At 33.7% G+C, this 18740-nt stretch overlaps 2 protein-coding genes across 2 annotated transcripts; both read left to right on the forward strand.

Annotated features, from left to right (window-relative positions):
* The first annotated feature begins 333 nt into the window (after positions 1-333).
* LOC115444917 (odorant receptor 94a) lies at positions 334-8524 on the forward strand. The gene is given in 10 exon segments (XM_030170912.2): positions 334-420; positions 4410-4688; positions 4907-5036; positions 5410-5614; positions 6092-6214; positions 6524-6646; positions 6754-6853; positions 7582-7686; positions 8121-8276; positions 8443-8524. Coding segments are annotated over 10 exon segments (1362 nt in total). The 3' UTR covers positions 8497-8524.
* A 1705-nt stretch (positions 8525-10229) lies between these two features.
* Positions 10230-18215, forward strand: LOC115444573 (trans-Golgi network integral membrane protein 2). Its single transcript, XM_030170401.2, has 4 exons — positions 10230-11362; positions 12464-12622; positions 14062-14195; positions 15835-18215. The coding sequence occupies exons 1-4, from the start codon at positions 10375-10377 to the stop codon at positions 15970-15972; spliced, it is 1419 nt and encodes a 472-aa protein (XP_030026261.2). The 5' UTR covers positions 10230-10374; the 3' UTR covers positions 15973-18215.
* The last annotated feature ends 525 nt before the right edge of the window (positions 18216-18740 follow it).

An 18740-nucleotide genomic window follows, 5' to 3' on the forward strand; every position in this document is an offset into this window, starting at 1 on the left:
TAAAATAGAACATATTTATTTTCTGTACTAAAGTTTAACCCTATTACGTAACGCAAACAAGAATGAGCATCTCGTGAAATTTATGAAAACGAGGTAAGACATCTATCTACGTAATTTATGGAGCTAATATTTTCATCGGGTCTTTTAAACTTCACGAGAACAAATGTCAACGGTGCTCTACTTAAAATTTTCCCCGAAGAAATATGTAGAATGCCATCGTCTCAAAAGGCGGATTCGTCGTCGGAATCTCTACGGCTGGTTTAATTAGCCGTTTTAATGAATGTCGAGGCACGTACGCTGTAAATGCGGGCCATTACCTGTATAATTCACGCAATGATAACAAAAGCGAGGTTCGGGGCGGCGCCGCGCGGCACCAACAAATATCACAACAATGCTCTCCTTGCCGAATATACCGGGAATGTTCGCATTTTTATGTAATTTCATTAAGCAACTGACATAGAGGTTGAACCCCATTTTAGCAGCGTTGGAATTTGAATTCTTTTTTTACAACAAAGTGCGAGTGCTAAGGGTCTCTCACTTATCAAGCCTGGGCCATTAAATCACAGCGAATGTGCGTGAAACATAAAACGTGCGTGTTCAATCTAAGTTCACTGACTGGTGCATTGGCTAAAAATCTTAGATTATAATCAAAGATAATATTTTCATTAAATATTTTTTAAATTCAATACAAAATAAACGAACGGTCGCAATTAATTAAATCAAATTTTAACGTAAAACTTTTCACAAACGTCTAATGAATAACAATGGCGGAAGACAAAAGTTACAATCTGGACCCGAATGCGGATTATTAGCTATAATTAAATTACAAAGTAAAATCCATCGATGTCAGGAAATAGAAATTATCACATTTCGCAGCGTTCCTGTTAAAAGCTTTTCGTGTTTTCGTTTATTTATGCTAATCTAAAGTCGGGAGTAATAATATGGAAAAATATAGCCGACGGAGACACGGGTCTCCATAAAATGGCATAAGTGGGGCAAACTTGAAACATAATTTAGCCGTTTGCTGCTCCTTAAAACGTGTCTTTGCTCTCATGTGATAATAATTTTAACATGAATAAAATTGTTTTTTTACTTCGTGCGACGCTGAGTTTCAGTCCTATGAGAGTTTTTGTTTAAAAAGGATGATTTACACAAAGTACACATATGTATTCTCGAAAATGTTTTGTATATTCGTTTATTTGTGTTATTCTCGATAACGATAACCAATTTGCTATTGCTGTGTGCGTTGTGAGTACGTTGGTTTAAAGTATTGGTCTTGATAAGTGAAAAGAAATTATTCGGTTTCCGGAAAAATATCTATTTAAATCGCGACAGCAAAGCTGCTTAATTGTACTAGAGTTATTCTAATCAAAGTAGTCAATATTATACTGCAGGTAAATAACAACAACGTGATGAGCAGTTCATAAGAGCGTTGGAGGAAACATATATAATATAATAATATAACTTTCACATATCGGCAATTGGTTAGTAGGTAAGTTGCAGTATTGGAGGTGTAATATTATACATTTATCTATTATATACGTAATTAAATTGTAACAGGCCAATGTGTGTACATCATAGACATTGAAAAAAACTACTACTCTTTACAAAACAACAGAAGCTAAAACAACTTAAAAATAATTGTCTGTATGTTTGTACACCCATTACGCAAAACCTATTTAATGGAATTGAATACAGTTTTTATCGATGTATTGCTAAAGTTCTAACTTACAATAAAGGCTCCATTCTATCTTGAGGAAATAAAAATGGGACTTTTTATTTTATGCGGAGCGGAGCCGCGGGCAAAACCCAGTTATTTATAATTTATTTCATTCCTGCAATATTTATTGACATTGTAAAAATTGTATCAAAATCCCTACCGTACAATTAATAAATAACACAAGCTTTTATTAGTAAAACAAAGGGAATTACAAAACACATTCTGCGTTAAATACACATAATTATTTACCTATCTCTAACGAATATTTGCCTTCATATCACATATTAGATTTGCGTACATCTCTGTATACGCATGTAGAAATACAAATTTTCATATTACACGCGGAACGAGGTGCCTGGTAAGAATTAAATGAGCAATAACGACTAACGAGTGCTCATTCGCGTCTCCCGGTTAAACGTGACAAAAGACTGTTGGTCTCTTAAGCAGCGAACACTTAACAAGCACTTCTCGTTTGCTCAATCACTTAGCCGAGGATCTGTTACATTTGTACCGGGATTTATACTGCACGGTTAGGTAAATGTAATGCTCTAGATTGCTGTGTTGTGGCAGATGGGGCGGTTTGAAAATTTCGTAAAGGAAACTTAGTTTGACAATTGTTAGTAGCCTATTTTTATTGATCCCTGTTGTTTTAGTTCTGCTTTTTGGATGTAGATACAAATATACTTAAATATGTATGTACGTTAATATGCAAAGCAATAAATATAAATCATAAATTTGAAATTGTTTAATACATTTTAGGTCGTCTGTAATCATCTAGGTTTTCTCAATGAGACGATGCGTACTCATAGAAAATAGCTAATAAAATTCGAACAAGATTGGTGAAACCATAGCCATATTTATAAATTAAACCTAACAGCGAACCAATGTACAACCTAATCAAATCTAGGACCGCACTATATGTAACATTTGTAGAAGCGCCTTTGGTTTCTACGTTGGTTTACCACTGCGAAACCCACAATAATGATGTATTTGGTGTGTATTAAAGGGGTGGTAACTAAATGGACACTAATTATAGTCTCTAACGCTCCGTAAACTAAAACAAGCAGCTATTTCGTGAGTGTTACGTGTGACTTTAATTAGTGGACTCAGAGTTAAATTGGAATTCTGATATAATATTATTTATTTATTTTATAATATTATTTAATATATGTAATGTATCAAATAATATGTCTATTTAGGACAAGTGGTCCGGCTAGGCAGGTCCAACTTCGAGAGAGGTCAATCGAATCCAACTCGGTGGGCAGCGTTCGAGAAACTTCGCGATGTCTTCTCGTCCAAAATACCTCAGTGCCTTAAATCGAAACTCTTCGATAGTTGTATGTTACCATTGATAACATACGGCAGAGAGACGTGGCCTCTCACTGTGGGCCTCATTAGAAGGCTCAAGGTCACTCAACGAGCTATGGAAAGGGCTTTGCTCGATATTTCCCAACGAGATCGAATCAGAAATGAGGAGATCCGTAGGAGAACAAAGGTTACCGACATAGCCCATAGGATTAGCAAGTTGAAGTGGTAGTGGGCCGAGCACATAGCTCGAAGAACCGATGGCCGTTGGGGTCGAAAGGTTCTAGAGTGGTGGAGGCCACGTACAGGCAAGCGAAATGTCGGACGCCCGCCTACAAGGTGGACGGACGACCTGGCTAAGGTCGCAGGAAGTCGTTGGATGCAGGCAGCTTCCGACAGGTCGACGTGGAGATCCTTGGGGGAGGCCTATGTTCAGCAGTGGACTTCTTGTGGCTCAGATGAATGAATCAATGAATGTATCAAATCGTATATGTGACATAAAGAAACAAAGAGACGGCAGTGATTACAGATTTTGAATAAAACAAAGCTCAAAGGCTTCTATATTTTGCTATATAGATTCCGTTATAGCTATTTTAACTTCACATACACACTCATGCATTTTACTCCGAAGAAGTAGGCAGAAGCGCTACTGGTGCACCTACTTTTCGCCATGCGTATTCCGTCCCATGACGTCAAAGGGGGCAAGCTTTTCGCGATATCAGACACAAATTCTAGAGTCCGGGCTATACTGAGTACAAAAACCCAATATCAATTATGACTTTGCCTGATCCGGGAATCGAACCCTGTCGGTCCACCTCAACACTTCATTCGTATCATAATACTACGCCACCTACGCAGCATTTCAACTTTAAAAATATTAAATGTCTGGCCTACAATTGTAGGAACAAAATACTCCTCTATTTATGTTCGATACTGCTTGTGATGATTTTTTCATCGTATTGTTTTTTGTTAATATGTCAATACAATAACATCCGGTCATAGACGTTAATTCATTCAGATACAATTGGTAGTACAGAAGTAACAGATATCTAGAAGTACTAAATATGGTGTTGTGAAACGGTTTACAAGCAAAATGTGATGGCATATGTTTCAACTGAAATAACAGGGTCTTAGGAGTAATTTCACACAGTATTATGTAATATCTACACATCATATTATAATATTATTCTCAAGACATTTCTATTTGCTATTAGATCTTTGTATTGGTAATAATATTAAATGCTGTTAACGCCTTCGTAAATTGTTGTGTCATTAGATTTCACGCAATTCAGAAAATGATATATCATTCATCAGTCAACGTGTATAACACGTTGACTAAATATTTAATTAAAGAGATACAAACATAATATGTTTTCTTACAAAGAGAAATTTTGAATTAGTGTGTTCAAAGGGCTTGTGTCATCAAGACATATCCAATAGAAGTTTATTTAAATTTATTATTCTCGTTAACGCACGTCAAAAATTTTAAATAATGTCATATCAAAGTTTGGAGCCTCATTTGAAAAATTTGCGCTTTTGTGGTTTCTATCCATTGAGCAAAGAAGCGAATAAAGGTCATCAAATATTACACAAGCTGTACATGCGGTTCATTTTGTCTTTGATTCTGCTTTATACTGTTCAACAAATTATAAAAGTCTATCAAGTAAGTTAACCATTTTTTTTTTCATTGAATACTTACACGCTTCATTTATATTCATATTCATAAACTGTTGAGTGAGCACTAATACCAAACCTGTAGTCAAAATGCTTTTTAAGCATCTTCACGTTACTATAATATTTATTATTGTATTCAATGTATTCACTAATATTTCTCAAACAGTAACTTCATATCGAATTTAATATAACTTTAAATCTTTGCAGGTACGAGACGATGCCAACAAAGTTATGGATACAATGTTTCTACTGTTAACCAATTCAGATTCTATATACAAACAAGTTATTCTGTGGCGAAAAGCGGATAAAATTGGGGAACTCTTAGCCGTGATGAAAGGCACGTCCCTTCCTTACGTTACACGAGAATAAGTGTGTGGAATGTAGACAGGTGTTCTATTCTTTTAAACACCTACGCTGAGCAAGAGCATTGTTCCTTTGTTATATTTTATTGTATAATGAATAAAGTCCTCTTCTTAACCTTACATTAATTATATTATACTATGAACTTAAGTTACTCCTACGAAACTGTCTATGCTTTATGCACATTACGACGAAAACGTTTATGCACTAACTTGCTTTACAAATAACGTTCTCTCTTGTGCGTGTGTTTCAAGGCGTACGTAGTTACAGATATACTAGTTTTATTGAATTTAATGCATATTTAAAATAACAATTGAAATTAAGTTTATAGTCTATTTTGTTTATTTCAGGTTTTATATTTAATTCGCCTTCCGCGTGCCCTCAGAAATTGCTGTTAAAGACAGCATTTCAAGCCAGGTTACTCCTTCGAATATTTAATATCGTGGCACTTGTGACTTGCCTGCTTTGGGTTCTATACCCGGTGATACTTCACTCACAAGGCAAGCCCGTTGAATTGGCAATATGGCTGCCATTTGATACTAATATAAGTCCGCAGTGAGTATTTACACAAATAAAATGTTTATTACGTACAATAGTCGCTTAGGGAAGCCATAACTGGAAGGTTATGTTGCAACATCGAATGTAAAGTCTTCCTGTACTAGCATTCCTGTAGTCATAACTATTAGTTTAACTACTTTCGAAGCATTAGATGCTAATAAAAATGTTTACAAACGTTGTTTTATCAAGGGAAGCGGGTTTGGTATTCATATTTAGTTTTCGTTTGTAATAAATCGGCATGACTCGACAATTATTTTCGTCATGGCTTGGGTTAGCTTTCAAACTGTACTAAATATTTTATTTTGAAATTTAACAACTACCTTATTATTATCATAATTTGGTAATGTTTTGAAGTTATTTCACTTGGTGAACTTATTGATATTCCAATCAGTTAAAGATGTTTTCATTGGCTATGAATATTTTAACGATACTCTTAAATTTACGATATCTTTGTATAATTAAATATGCTTACAGTTTCTACGCAGCAATAATTTATATATGGATTCAAACATCTTGGCTTGCTTACTGCAATACTACGATGGATGCCTTTGTGTCTTTTTTCTTTGCACAAACTAAGACGCAACTAAGAATTCTCAGGTAAGTTCTTAGGAATTTAATGAAAATAATTTATAATTTATACGCCTGGTTAAGAAGTATTGTACTGGTGTTTACTCTAGCATAATCCTAGAGTTGCAGTATCGAGTACTTCGAAAGCAATTTTTTTATTTTTGGTAACTCGGGTTTCCAAGTCAAGAATTAACCAATCTTGGAAATTTGTTTATTACTTACTTCTGCAACCAACTGATAGATTTGTAATTACAAGGCTACAATCTACATAATATGCTCTTTAATTTATTATTCATAATCAAATAATATTATATAATATCATTAACCTTTTGCTTACAGACATAACCTAGAAAATGTAATAAAAGTATGCAAATTGGAAAGTAAAAAAAATAAACTACCTTTAGAATTAATTTTTGATTCACATATAAGAAAAATATTACTCCATTACGAAGAAATTATAATGTACGTAGGTATTCACTCTAATATTCTCTTTCAAAGTTAAAAATATGCATAGTTATGTAGATGTAGAACTAGCAATTAAAACTTTGTGCTATTTTAAATCATTTTAGATTCTCTAACAAAATCCTGAATATATTTGGTGGAGCTTTGCTCTATCAATTTTTAGTTAGCGGATGGATAATTTGCACCACAGCCTATAGAATCGTTAATGTAAGTAAAAGTTTTAATTAATAAATACTTGGCATAGTTTAACGAGAAATAAGTTTCAATAACAAATTTATATTAGCTGAGTAAAGGCGAAAGTAATACTGTCATGTAATTCCCTTGACGACACGACTAGAAAATAGAGAGCAAAATTAACAATGATAATACTTGTTAACTTACCATGATAATGGTCATTAAATTGACTAGTCTTCTAATGAATGGCATGGTGGAGTAATTGAATTAAGGTACGACTGCGGTGTTGAGGTGTTGGGTTCGATCTCCTGGTCTGGCAAAATCATATGGGATTTTCTATTCAGTATCAGCGTGGAACCTGGAATTTGTGTCCATAGTCATCGTGAAACGGTATACCCACGGCGGAAAGTGGGTCGACCAGTTTGTGCCTCTGTCTTCTTCTCACACTCAGAAGTATGCAAAAAGTACAAGATATTTTTCCCAACCTTACTTTAATACATTTTTCTAAATACATACTTACCCCATGTGTTTTAATACAGTTAAAAGCATGTGTAGATGGTAACTATTGTTGCACTGTGTCTCTTAATAGAAAAGCTTTAATAGTTTTATATTCTTTGGAACAATACTCGGACCAGTTGCTAGGCATCAGGGAGATTAAATTTTATAGAAACGCTCTTTCTTTAACTTAAAATATTTAAAACAAAAAAATATATATATTTAGGTTATTTCCAGGATAAAAAGGAACTTATACTTTTTTTTAGATCCACCCGGCTTCGATGGAGTTCGTCTCAATGATAATGTACATGTGTTGTATTTTAACAGAGATATTTCTATTCTGTTTCTTCGGTAATGAAGTTACGCATGAGGTGAGAATTTCGTTCAAGAAGTATGTAACTAACAATTTCTGTTTTAATATACTTATTTTTTGTCACTTCTTTTTTGGGGGCATGCTAATTGTCGAAAGCTGTAAGTCCCTAATTTTTTGTACCCCTCTCCCTTCCTGTATATTGTAATGGTAATTTTTGCACTGCGTGCCCCCGCATGCCCCACAAAAACAGACCTGCTTATACACACAGATTTTATTCAAGAAGCGCACTTATTTTCTGACATACTTATTCCGCAAAAGATGTGATAAGGAGCTATTGCAATATACCAGGCACAATTTGAGATTCCAGAATGATAGCAGCAGCAAAACTCATCATATTCCACTAGGGGATCGAACTCTAGACCACAGGACGGTAATTGTAGCAATACAATTACGTCATCAAGGCAGTCTGTGTTATATGTGTTCATTTTGCAGAGTGAGCGGTTGAAAGAGTCCGTGTATGAAATGAATTGGCTGGAGATTCCCTTGAAGTACCGGCGTACTCTTATCATCTTTATGGAAAGGATCAAACGACCCATAGATCCCATGGCGGGTGCGATAATACCGCTGTCCAATAGTACTTTCCTTTCGGTAAGGATAATGTTATTAAATACATTCCACATGGGTACATATGTGATATTTGATTAGTGTTTTACTGGTATGTTAAAATTTTGGAAAGAAACTTTTGAAAAAAAACATATTTGTAAAATATATAATGCAACATATTTATAGATGTTAAGTAAAATAATATTTGCAGGTCGTGAAGAGTTCTTACACTTTCTATACCTTTTTGAAGAACACTGAAAAATGAATAACGAAATAACATTAATGTAACTTGAAATTTTTAACAAATTAATAAAAATATATAGTATGTAGTTGATAATGAGAATTATTTGATCCTTACACAAAACCCATCCATCACTCTATCATTCTAAACCAACCAGCTAAGTCATAGCCGTACTGTAGATACATTTGTCTACAGAATGAACGGACCGGCTCGATAAAGGTATAGTGTCTACTATGGCACTGACAACCGATGTGACAGCAATAGCTTCGAAAGGCAACAGCAGCCTTTCGAAGCGACATTCGGTATATCCGGAATCCAAAATAAAACTCCACACTTCCTGAATCCCGATTTTTGAGACAAAGGCTGGCAGCGCATTTGCAACTCTTTTGGAATTTTTCTGTGATTATGGGCGGAGATCACTTATCATCAGGTGATACATAGGGCACATGCTTCTCTGCCAGCTTATGCATTAAAAATACTTATCCTATTCACTCATTTATATTCCTATTACAAAATCACATGAAGGTATTTATCGCGTAGGCAGATAACAGTTACTTATGAAAAATTATTTAAATTTTACAGAAGAAAACAGAATTATAACCTAATATACTGGGGATAGGAATAAAAGCTGAATGAAGATACCCTGAATCATTAAAAGATAGGTTTCATGATACAAATGCAAGCCAATATGCAAGTCTATATTTGACGAAAAGAAAAGTTTTTAAAGTGATTTAAATTGCATAAAATACAAAATTTTCACAAAAGAAACTTAATTCGATCCTTGGGAATATCGTTGATGTTGTAAATTTGGGTTTGGTATGTATGATCAAAATTACTAATCGGGATGTGTATGTGAGCGAAGGCTCACAGAAAAGTTAGGAACACTCACCATCTTTATAAATGCAAGAATCTGGGTTGGCAGATTTTTTTTACCCGATTATAGAAAGAGGGTAATATTTTTCTTTGTGCCTTTAGCCAGTGCGAGGCTCTGGGTGGATGTCCATTCACCATACCTAAAAGGCCCGTACTCACTAGAGAATAATAGGTACCTAATATTAATAAATACCTATAGAGTGTTTTGTTTTGTGATTTAAAAGGGACTTAATATATTGGTACGTAAACTAAATAAGTACTATCAGCCAATATAGGTTGCCTTACAATAATAATAAAAATAAGTCCATAGGGGCGGCTATTTGGCGAGCCAGTGGTAAAATAGACACCATGTACCCCGATTCCATGAGAACTAAATGAGACGTCCTGCTTTAAGTCACTCACACCGATGTTGCACCCTCGGCATGCCACCTCCTTTCTTACAATCTTTTCCATGACTCGAAAATCAAATCCAGGATCAACCAGATTTTAATCCACTGGCCATGTAGGCAATATTATGTATCCTGAGGAGAATGTATTATGTAGGTAATATTATGTAGAAGACCTAAAAGGTAATTCTCGAACGAAACTTTATTTAACAACGCCATCTATTAATTATACTTATCAACTATAGCACTAAAAAAATAGAAAGTCGTAATGTAACGCCATCTATTTTAGGATGTTGGGCAACTATTGAATTTTTTTATTCGTTTTTTTATGAAATCGAAGTATAGCTTATATTTATCGACGTGCTTCTACTTTACAAAGTTCTATTAAATATGTACCATATAAATATTCGGTGAAAATCAAAATTTTAACTCTAAAATAGAATGACTGTATTTATAACCTGCTGTCAGTTGTTCATTTCTTTTTTTAACTGCTGACAGGTGACATTGACATTTATATTACTGTCATCCAACTTCGCCTTCACTCGTAATTGCAGAATTATTGTGCTCATCTAGTAATTCTTTAAAAAAAATAATTATAAGTTTCAATGTTTTAGGTCTATTGTTTTAAAATATTATTTCCACCATGTTCCGCTATATTTTAGCTATTTTGTTGATAAATACTTGCTATCGCAGTTTGGGTAACCCCGTGTCTAGCCGTAATATTTCTACGTACCTAACTGGACTTGAGGTTCACTGTGAAAATCCTTTCCTGAATAATTTAATCAAGAGCAAGATACAAGAATGTTCTGTGACCGTGCCACCGTTTAGCGAAAAGCAATTCCAGTGCCTGATATTCTATGACATGAGCAACCAATTATGTGCTGCTGTCAGCACATCGCAGCTAACATTAAACGAAGATTATTCTGCTAAAATTAACGAAGAACAGGACGTCAACAGTCTCTGTGTGACCGCTAAGGATTGGGAATTCGGTAATTTAAATGAATTTGCCCCATACAAGGTATCTCTTGAAAAAGTGTTCAAACATCCTGTGACATGTGGTAAAGTTTGCGGGGCGGAAGAGCTAACCAGCAACGACGCGAACTTCTTCTGTAAATTCTTCAACTGGGGCTTAGGGACATTAAAACCGCCTGTAGCTGAAAGTTCACAAAAAAGTACAAATGTCAGTGCAACTGCATCTGTCTCAGCACCAGTAGTAACCGAAGTTAAGAACGACGCCCCCGATCAATCTATTGAGCCAATGGATATCTCAATTAAGGATACAACTAGCGACAAAACTAAAGTGACCGCACAGTCATTGCCATCCGTGCCTGAAAAGGTCAGTGACCCCGGTGACATAGATATTAAACCAGATACAATAACAACATCAACTAATAAGGTTTCAAGTCCTGTTGTGGCAAATGTGGAGAAGGGTAATGAAGCCAAACTTGACAAACCATTGCTTGAGTCTGAGAATGTATCTGGTAATGATCAGATAGAAATGGCAGTAGAAAATGTTGCCCAAGATGACAAGGTAGGCAAAGCTGAGGTTACTGGTGACTTGGAACACAAAGAGCCTGTGGAAAACAAGAACTCTCAAGGTGATGGATTTGATTATCAGGATGTTGATGGAGGTAAGTGAATAATTATAATGAATTCATAAATTTTACACCACATTAGTAAGCCTTAATTGTGTGTATTACTGAATTATAAATTTGTCCACCAACATGTTTCCAATTGTTGGGCTAGAAAAATATTTTTACTCCTAATCTACATATATAAAAGAAAGTGGTGTTAGTTACACTATTTATAACTCAAGAACGGATGAACCAATTTGGCAGAAAATTGGTGGAGAGGTAGCTTAGAACCAGGAGACGGACATAGGATACTTTTTATCCTGTTCCTGTGGGAACGGGATAAAAAGTGACATAAGGTGTGGTATAAGAAAGCAAAATTTGGTATGGAGATAGTATAAGACCCTGGGAAGGTTATAGGCTACTATCCTGGGAAAATATATAGTGGGACTTTTATCCCGGAAAACTCCTTCATGCGGGCGAAGCCACAAGCAAAAGCTAGTATGTGATAACTAGTTGACAGGGATAGAAAAATATTTTATTAGCAAGATATTTTATGACAAGGTCAGAATATACTACCACATTTTCTTTGTATTTAGAACATGCTTTATTATAACAAAATACATAATTAAGACTTAAAGATGTGAACATAGTGTTTATTTTTAAATAAACCAGGGGTTCCCCACCAGCAGTTTGCAGAACACTTCATTTCTATGTCCAGCTAATAGTATTTTCAAATGTATGTTTTTTATGTTTTATCATTACTGTGTTAATTGACCTTCAGATTATTTTAGATTAGGAGAATGGTTATTAAATATCAATATTATTATTTATTTTGTAGTTTAGTAGCATACACAATTTGCTACAGTAATAAGCATATTAATATGGCTCATACCTGACTAATGAATAATGTAGGTTTGTCAGATTAGATAACATGGTATGGTTTGAGTTAGTTGAGTCACAGAGCTATAATCAATTTGAATGTAAATTTGGATTGTTGCTTATATTTTTGAATAAATAATCTCAAGTTATAACTATGAATTAATATTGAGTATTCATAGCTAGAATTATACAGAATTCAGATAAATGGAAGTACTGTGGCATTGAATATAAATTGTCTGTGAAAACATTAATCTATGATGATTTCATGTTTTATTCCAGAGTCCGATGAGGGTAAGGAAGGTCCATTAGATGTGCAGGGTGGTGATGACAATGGTGATCCCATGACTGATGATACAAAACATGAAAAAGAGCAAAGCAGGGCTGATGAGCATAAGGAGCCGAGTCTGTCTTCTTTCAACCATGAAATTGCTCAAGGAGGTAATTTTTTTGTTGTATATTACTGACATAAACATGCCTCCCGCCTGATGGCAAGTGATACAATCACCTATAAACAGTAGTTAAACGCATCCAGATTTTTTTATGACAAAGTATTGTGTCACATTTAGGTAAATGACAAATTATAAACCCTATATTGCGCATCTGCATACCCCTTCGGGGATAAATGCGTGATGTTATGTATGTATGTATAAACCCTATAAATATTCGCAATGGGCATGTGCCCAGCATAAGTTTATACATGTAAAGCTAAAAAAAATATTGATCATAAATATAACAATATTTAAAACACACTAAATACTAAAACAATAGAAATTACCAATGTTTGTATAATATTTATTATAAAATATAACATATACAGGGTCATTTTGACATTGCATCACAAAATGAAACCACATACTAATCTACTTGGAAATAACACTTTACAATAAGTTACATGAGCCGTATATGTATAATAAAAAAATGTAAGTTTTGAACAAAATAAATATTAATAAAAAGTAATTTTTATTTTACGCGCCCTAAAGCCACTACTACTACCCTAAGAGAATTTGTTGCAGTGGCAACATCATACTTTCAGTCAGAAATATACCCACGTATATGCCATAGTTGCATTAAAACTAAAAATGTTAAAAAAATTAGAAAACTAAAACCAGGATTTTTGGTGTAAATATTCGTTATTAATGGATGATTTTTGGCATAATGTCAGCAAAGGTGAAGACGAGTATGTGGTTTCATTTAGTAACGCAACGTCAAAATAACCCTATATTGTCGGCCCGATTTAGATACTTGTTGAATACATTTATAAGTTGAATACAGAGGCGGCCTTTGGGGGAAGCGAACCGGGCAACCGTCTGGGGCCTCGCGCTTACAGAGGCCTCGCGCGGTGCCTCGCAGGACCATTTTTTTACGTTCTTACCGACGAAACTGTTAAAATTGGGGAACGTTTTTTTTACTCTGCCCGGGGCCTCGCGTCTGTTTCTTTTTGCTTTCGCTTGGGGCCTCGCGTCGTTTAAGGCCGCCACTGGTTGAATATTTTATATTACTAGTTGTATAAGTTTATAACAATTCGAATTAGTTATGTCTGTTTATACAGGTGCAGTGTAACTTGTGTCAAATTGGCTTATTTCGTTTTACTAGGTTGTAACACACTATCTATATTGATAACCCATAATTAATACTACTTGTTATCAGATATGATATTTTTGTGAAGAACCACTAGGATTTCAGGGGTTTGCAACATTTTTATATTATGTGTGATATACACAAAAAATTTTGACTCTTATGCTAATCTTTGAGCATTACACTAAAAATGAAATTTTACAAGAATGGAAAATTGGTTAATATTATCTATAGTGGCTTATTCACCTTTTTTTCTAGATTTAAAATTCATATTATTATTATTTATTATAATATTGTTTCAGATTACTATCACACGGTACAAGATGGATATTCCGATGGTGATGATGACCACTTCTTCACATTTTTCCTGACTGCAGTCGTAATGGTTATCTTGATTTATGTCTTATATCACAACAAGAACAAAGTCAGCAAAGTGGTGAGTATTTTGATCATGATATAATATATATAAATGATAATATTATGTCTTAACATATTTGGCAAAGTTGTACAATATTTATGGCTGTGTGCCTTGTGTTGCCTGTTCTATACATAATCTTATAACATAACACATCATCAGTGAAGGGAGTCATCCATTCAAATGAGGGCTGTTTTGCATCTCTGTTGGCGTGAGGTCAAAAGCTTAATTTTTTGTCTAGTTAAGAGTGAAATTTAAGTGAGTTGGTGTTCTTAGTGCTTTTCTTTGAAATGCAAGCATTATTATAAAGTACATTATATTTTAACATATGTTTATGTGCGAAAACTACCGTCGTTAGCACTAATAAAAAAATAGTTTTTTCTTGGTTATATTCTATGTAGTAAACATAGAAAAAATAGTTAAAACCATTAAAACATGATTATTAAATAGCAACATGAGATTTGAAAATTTAAATCAATATTGTATAATGTATATGTTAGCGCAAAACCAACCATTTTGATCAATAATATCTCAATATTAACATTTGTTGTTTTTATTTTTGTATTTTTTAATTCTCACATCGGATAATAGTCTCAAGAACAATCCGATTGGAAGTCGCATTGTAAAGAAATATTTATTTGTGATGCTTCTTACAACTAAGCTTATATAAAAATAAAATTATGTGTAAATAATTTTATACTTTGATAAAAATCAGACTGTGCTTGATAGGAATTCAAACCATGTAAGAAGTAAATTGCCTATCGTATAGTAAATGATACCTATTTATATTGGCGGCCTTAGAGGGGGCAAACCGGATAACTGCCAGGACCTCGCACTGTGCCTTGAAGGACCTTTTTCAGCATCTTACCTTTCGAAATTTTTATAATCGGTATTTTTTTGTTCCACTCGGGCTTCGCAACATTTTTGTTCTTCACCCGGGGCCTCGCGTCAGTTTTTTTTTCTCGGCTTGGGGTGTCGCGTTGATTTTTTTTTATTTTGCCCTGTAACTCGCATTTGTTTAGGCCGCCACTTTCTATTCATATAGGTATTTTTTTTTGTATCAAAAAATACTTTTAAGGCAAACTATTTTTGTTTGTTCAAGTTAAGTTATTGAAAAGATGGTTGGGTTTTTAACACTACTCATATTATTGTATGCAGCATATTTTTATCGGCTTTTATGACATTAATTGCTATAAATAACAACCATTATCGTACCTATTTAAATAAACAAACATTGTAGGTCTAAATAATTTGTTCATGGTTATGTATTATGTCTGAAATTGGTACATCAAAATTTAATTCATTCAATAATTATCTTTATATTCTAATTATTGTGATATTTTTTTTGGACTGTAAACCAAATTGGTCTGGGTTTGATTCCCAGATTGAATAACCAACAAAAATGTGTAACACTCGAAAAACACACCTGAGTTGCCCGGGAGTGGAATTTATGTTCCAATTAGCAGTAAACACGTCCCCCATTATTATATCATGAGATATATACAAATATGGTTAGTTATGATGTACCATATAATGGTTTTTACGTCTGTAGTGGGTCTGTAGGTTTAATTTTTTTTATGGTAAGTAGAATAATGTTTTTAACCCGTCAGAGGTAAAGTTTTAATTTAATTTTTTAAATTGTTTCTTTTTTTATTTTCAGTTCTTCGGATTATTGCTCGAAGGACGCCAGTCAGGCAGACGTCGTAACAGCCGCGGGCATGCCTACCGTCGCCTTGATACGCTCGAACAAGCCATGAGTACCAACACAGCTGCGCCGCCCAGTAAAATTATATATTGAATGTAAATTATAAATTTACACTGAAATACAATTTGAAAGGAGCAGTTGTGTAAGGATAGCAATCATGTTTAAAGAGAAATACTATTGAGGTACATGATTGCGTTATAAATAATGCTATACAAGGTGTATCTTCTGTACCTATTCACAACTATGGAAAGTGTTATCATTTAAAAGTAATTTTTGATTGTAAATGTAGTAACGATTAAATTTATTTCTTAGTTCCATTATAGATAATGTAATAAGATTGTGCTGATTACAAATTTGTCGGCTTATATCATCTTTTTAATAGTATTGATAGTAAGATACATTTAACGTCAGAAAATAGAATAATATAAGAATCTTCTACTTTTTACGCGAGCATTTTTGCTGTCCTTACACTCTATTCTAATTTTATGTTTGTCTCAATTTAGAACACATGGTAGACGGGTGGTGTAGTGCGTAGTTAATGTTTTCTACCGTTTGTATACTTCATTGCTACAAAGCCTATTGTGATAATTGAGTTTGGGACCGGTTTCTGAACTGTCTGACAGCTAAGTATTTGATGGCGATATTGTTTGGATTTTTATCCATAGGCATATTATAGGTATTTCTAATTATACTACATTTTGTTTCTTCATGATACACACATTCTTCTCTTATGAATTTAAAGTAAAGTTAAATCGTGCCAACTGGCCATATTTAAATTTATTTTTAATCATTAAATAAATCCAATTCTAATAATAAGCAAAGTGAAGAAAAGTAAATATTAGTTCTGAAATCTAGCATTGATCGGCGAAGGGGCCATATAATCCGATTCCTGCCGGCTTCCCTTTCGTAATTTATGTAAAATCTAATTATCATCAGAAGGATTTGCAGACGGCATTCATGCATATTAGTACATGTAAGTTGTACCGGCTTCTCTTTTAGAAAATATCACCCTTCGTCACTACTAGCATTATTGAAAATATATTTCTTTGTAACGTCTTGCACTCATAAGGCCAGTCTTTGTTGTAAGATTTAATTCGGCTTTCTTCTATTTATGTTCCGCCTTTTTCGTTTATGTTTTAAATAAATTAAATAAGGCGTCTTTTATGGCAAACTACACCACTTACTTCGAACGGAAGTTTGTATCCGAATTTATTAACGCTTAAGATCGGACGTTTAGTTATGATCATAAATAAATACAGTAAATATATTTGAGATGTCTCTCTGTAATGACACGGTAATTGTTAGAGAACGCAAAAGTACAATATTAGGTTTTAATATATTATATTTAGTGGAGTCTACATCAGTGGTGGAGGGTCTTTAAAACCCGATTCCTACCGGCTTCCCTTTCGTAATTTATGTAAAATCTAATTACCGTTAGAAGGAATTACAGACCGCATTCATGCATATTAGTACCTATATGTTGTGTCGGGTTCTTTTTCGAAAAACGTCGCCTTTCGACACTGGTTTGCATCATTGAAATTTTAAACAATATATTAAATCTATTGTGTAGTTTAAACTGTGATTTCTATAATTCCTTTTTATATTTTTATTTTAAATTGAACTTACATACTTAATTATATAGTCATTATATTAATTAGTTAAATAAATTTGTTTTAGATCTCTTTCTGTTTATGTTAGTAGCACACCTAGTTTCAACTAGACGCAAATTGACTAAGGCTGGCTTTACATCTGAAAAATACTTTTCTAACGCTGAATGTATTTCATTTTACGCTCTGTCAAATTACTGCAGCTGTACGAACTAATTAATTTATATAATCATTTATCATAGAATAATATTTGTAATAGAAATAATCGTCGCTGGAACCACTATGCATGTAAACAATTTTTCTCGCTTAAATGTCATATTTTCAGTAACATGAATCAAAATTATATGTTTGGACCAAGAAAAATAAAATGGTATTTTCTTTTGGCCCGGGTTGTGAATAGTAGCAATATAGACGTTAAGTATTCGATTAAAGCGAGTATTATCCTTTAGAATTTAATTTGTGTCGTCATTTCGTTCACATTGTACGCATTCGTGATGTTATTTTTGTTTATTTGTGGAGTGAGTCCTTAAAGGACTAGTGGTTATTTGTAAGATTAGAGATAATTTATTTTACATTATATTAAATAAAAATATTAAAATACAAAACTTTTGTTTTACCCAATTATGCTGTCCACGTTGGTATTAGCTTACACTCGGTATCGCTATGGCAATGTGTATTGCCGGCTTTACAATTTATGTTTTGGCTTGTAACAATAAATTAAATAAGTAATGGCTTTATTTATTTTTCACGTCGAAGAACGCTATCTGTATATTGGGGCAAGTACTAATCTTATAGTCGGGTACTTTATTTGTTTTAATACAACAGACGTTAAGAAGATGGCTCTTAATACAATCAAATAAAAATGATCACGGAACAGAACATACTTACAAAATTATTGCGTGAAAATTGTACATTTTTTTTCTCATATGCACGCGTTTCGACGCTTTAAGTATACAAAAATAGACCTTAGATAGTTCTATGGATACATTGTATAAAGAACTGAATACCATCCGCCTTAATGTGGGTAAGTTCCTGCACGTTTAAGGTAATAGAGGTGTGCCTAACTGCTTAGGTTTTAAAAATAGGTAAGAAAAATAGTGTAACAGCGGAGCTCTGATTTTGTGTTTATAATTATTTTATATTAACGTATGGATTAGACATTTCAATGGCATTTTAAAACTCATAGTGATTTATTATTTCATAATTATTAACTAACTTTTGCTCGCGACTTCGCCCGCGTGAAGGATTTTTCCG

Source organism: Manduca sexta, chromosome 21, assembly GCF_014839805.1.
Source record: "Manduca sexta isolate Smith_Timp_Sample1 chromosome 21, JHU_Msex_v1.0, whole genome shotgun sequence".
Lineage (NCBI taxonomy): Eukaryota > Metazoa > Arthropoda > Insecta > Lepidoptera > Sphingidae > Manduca > Manduca sexta.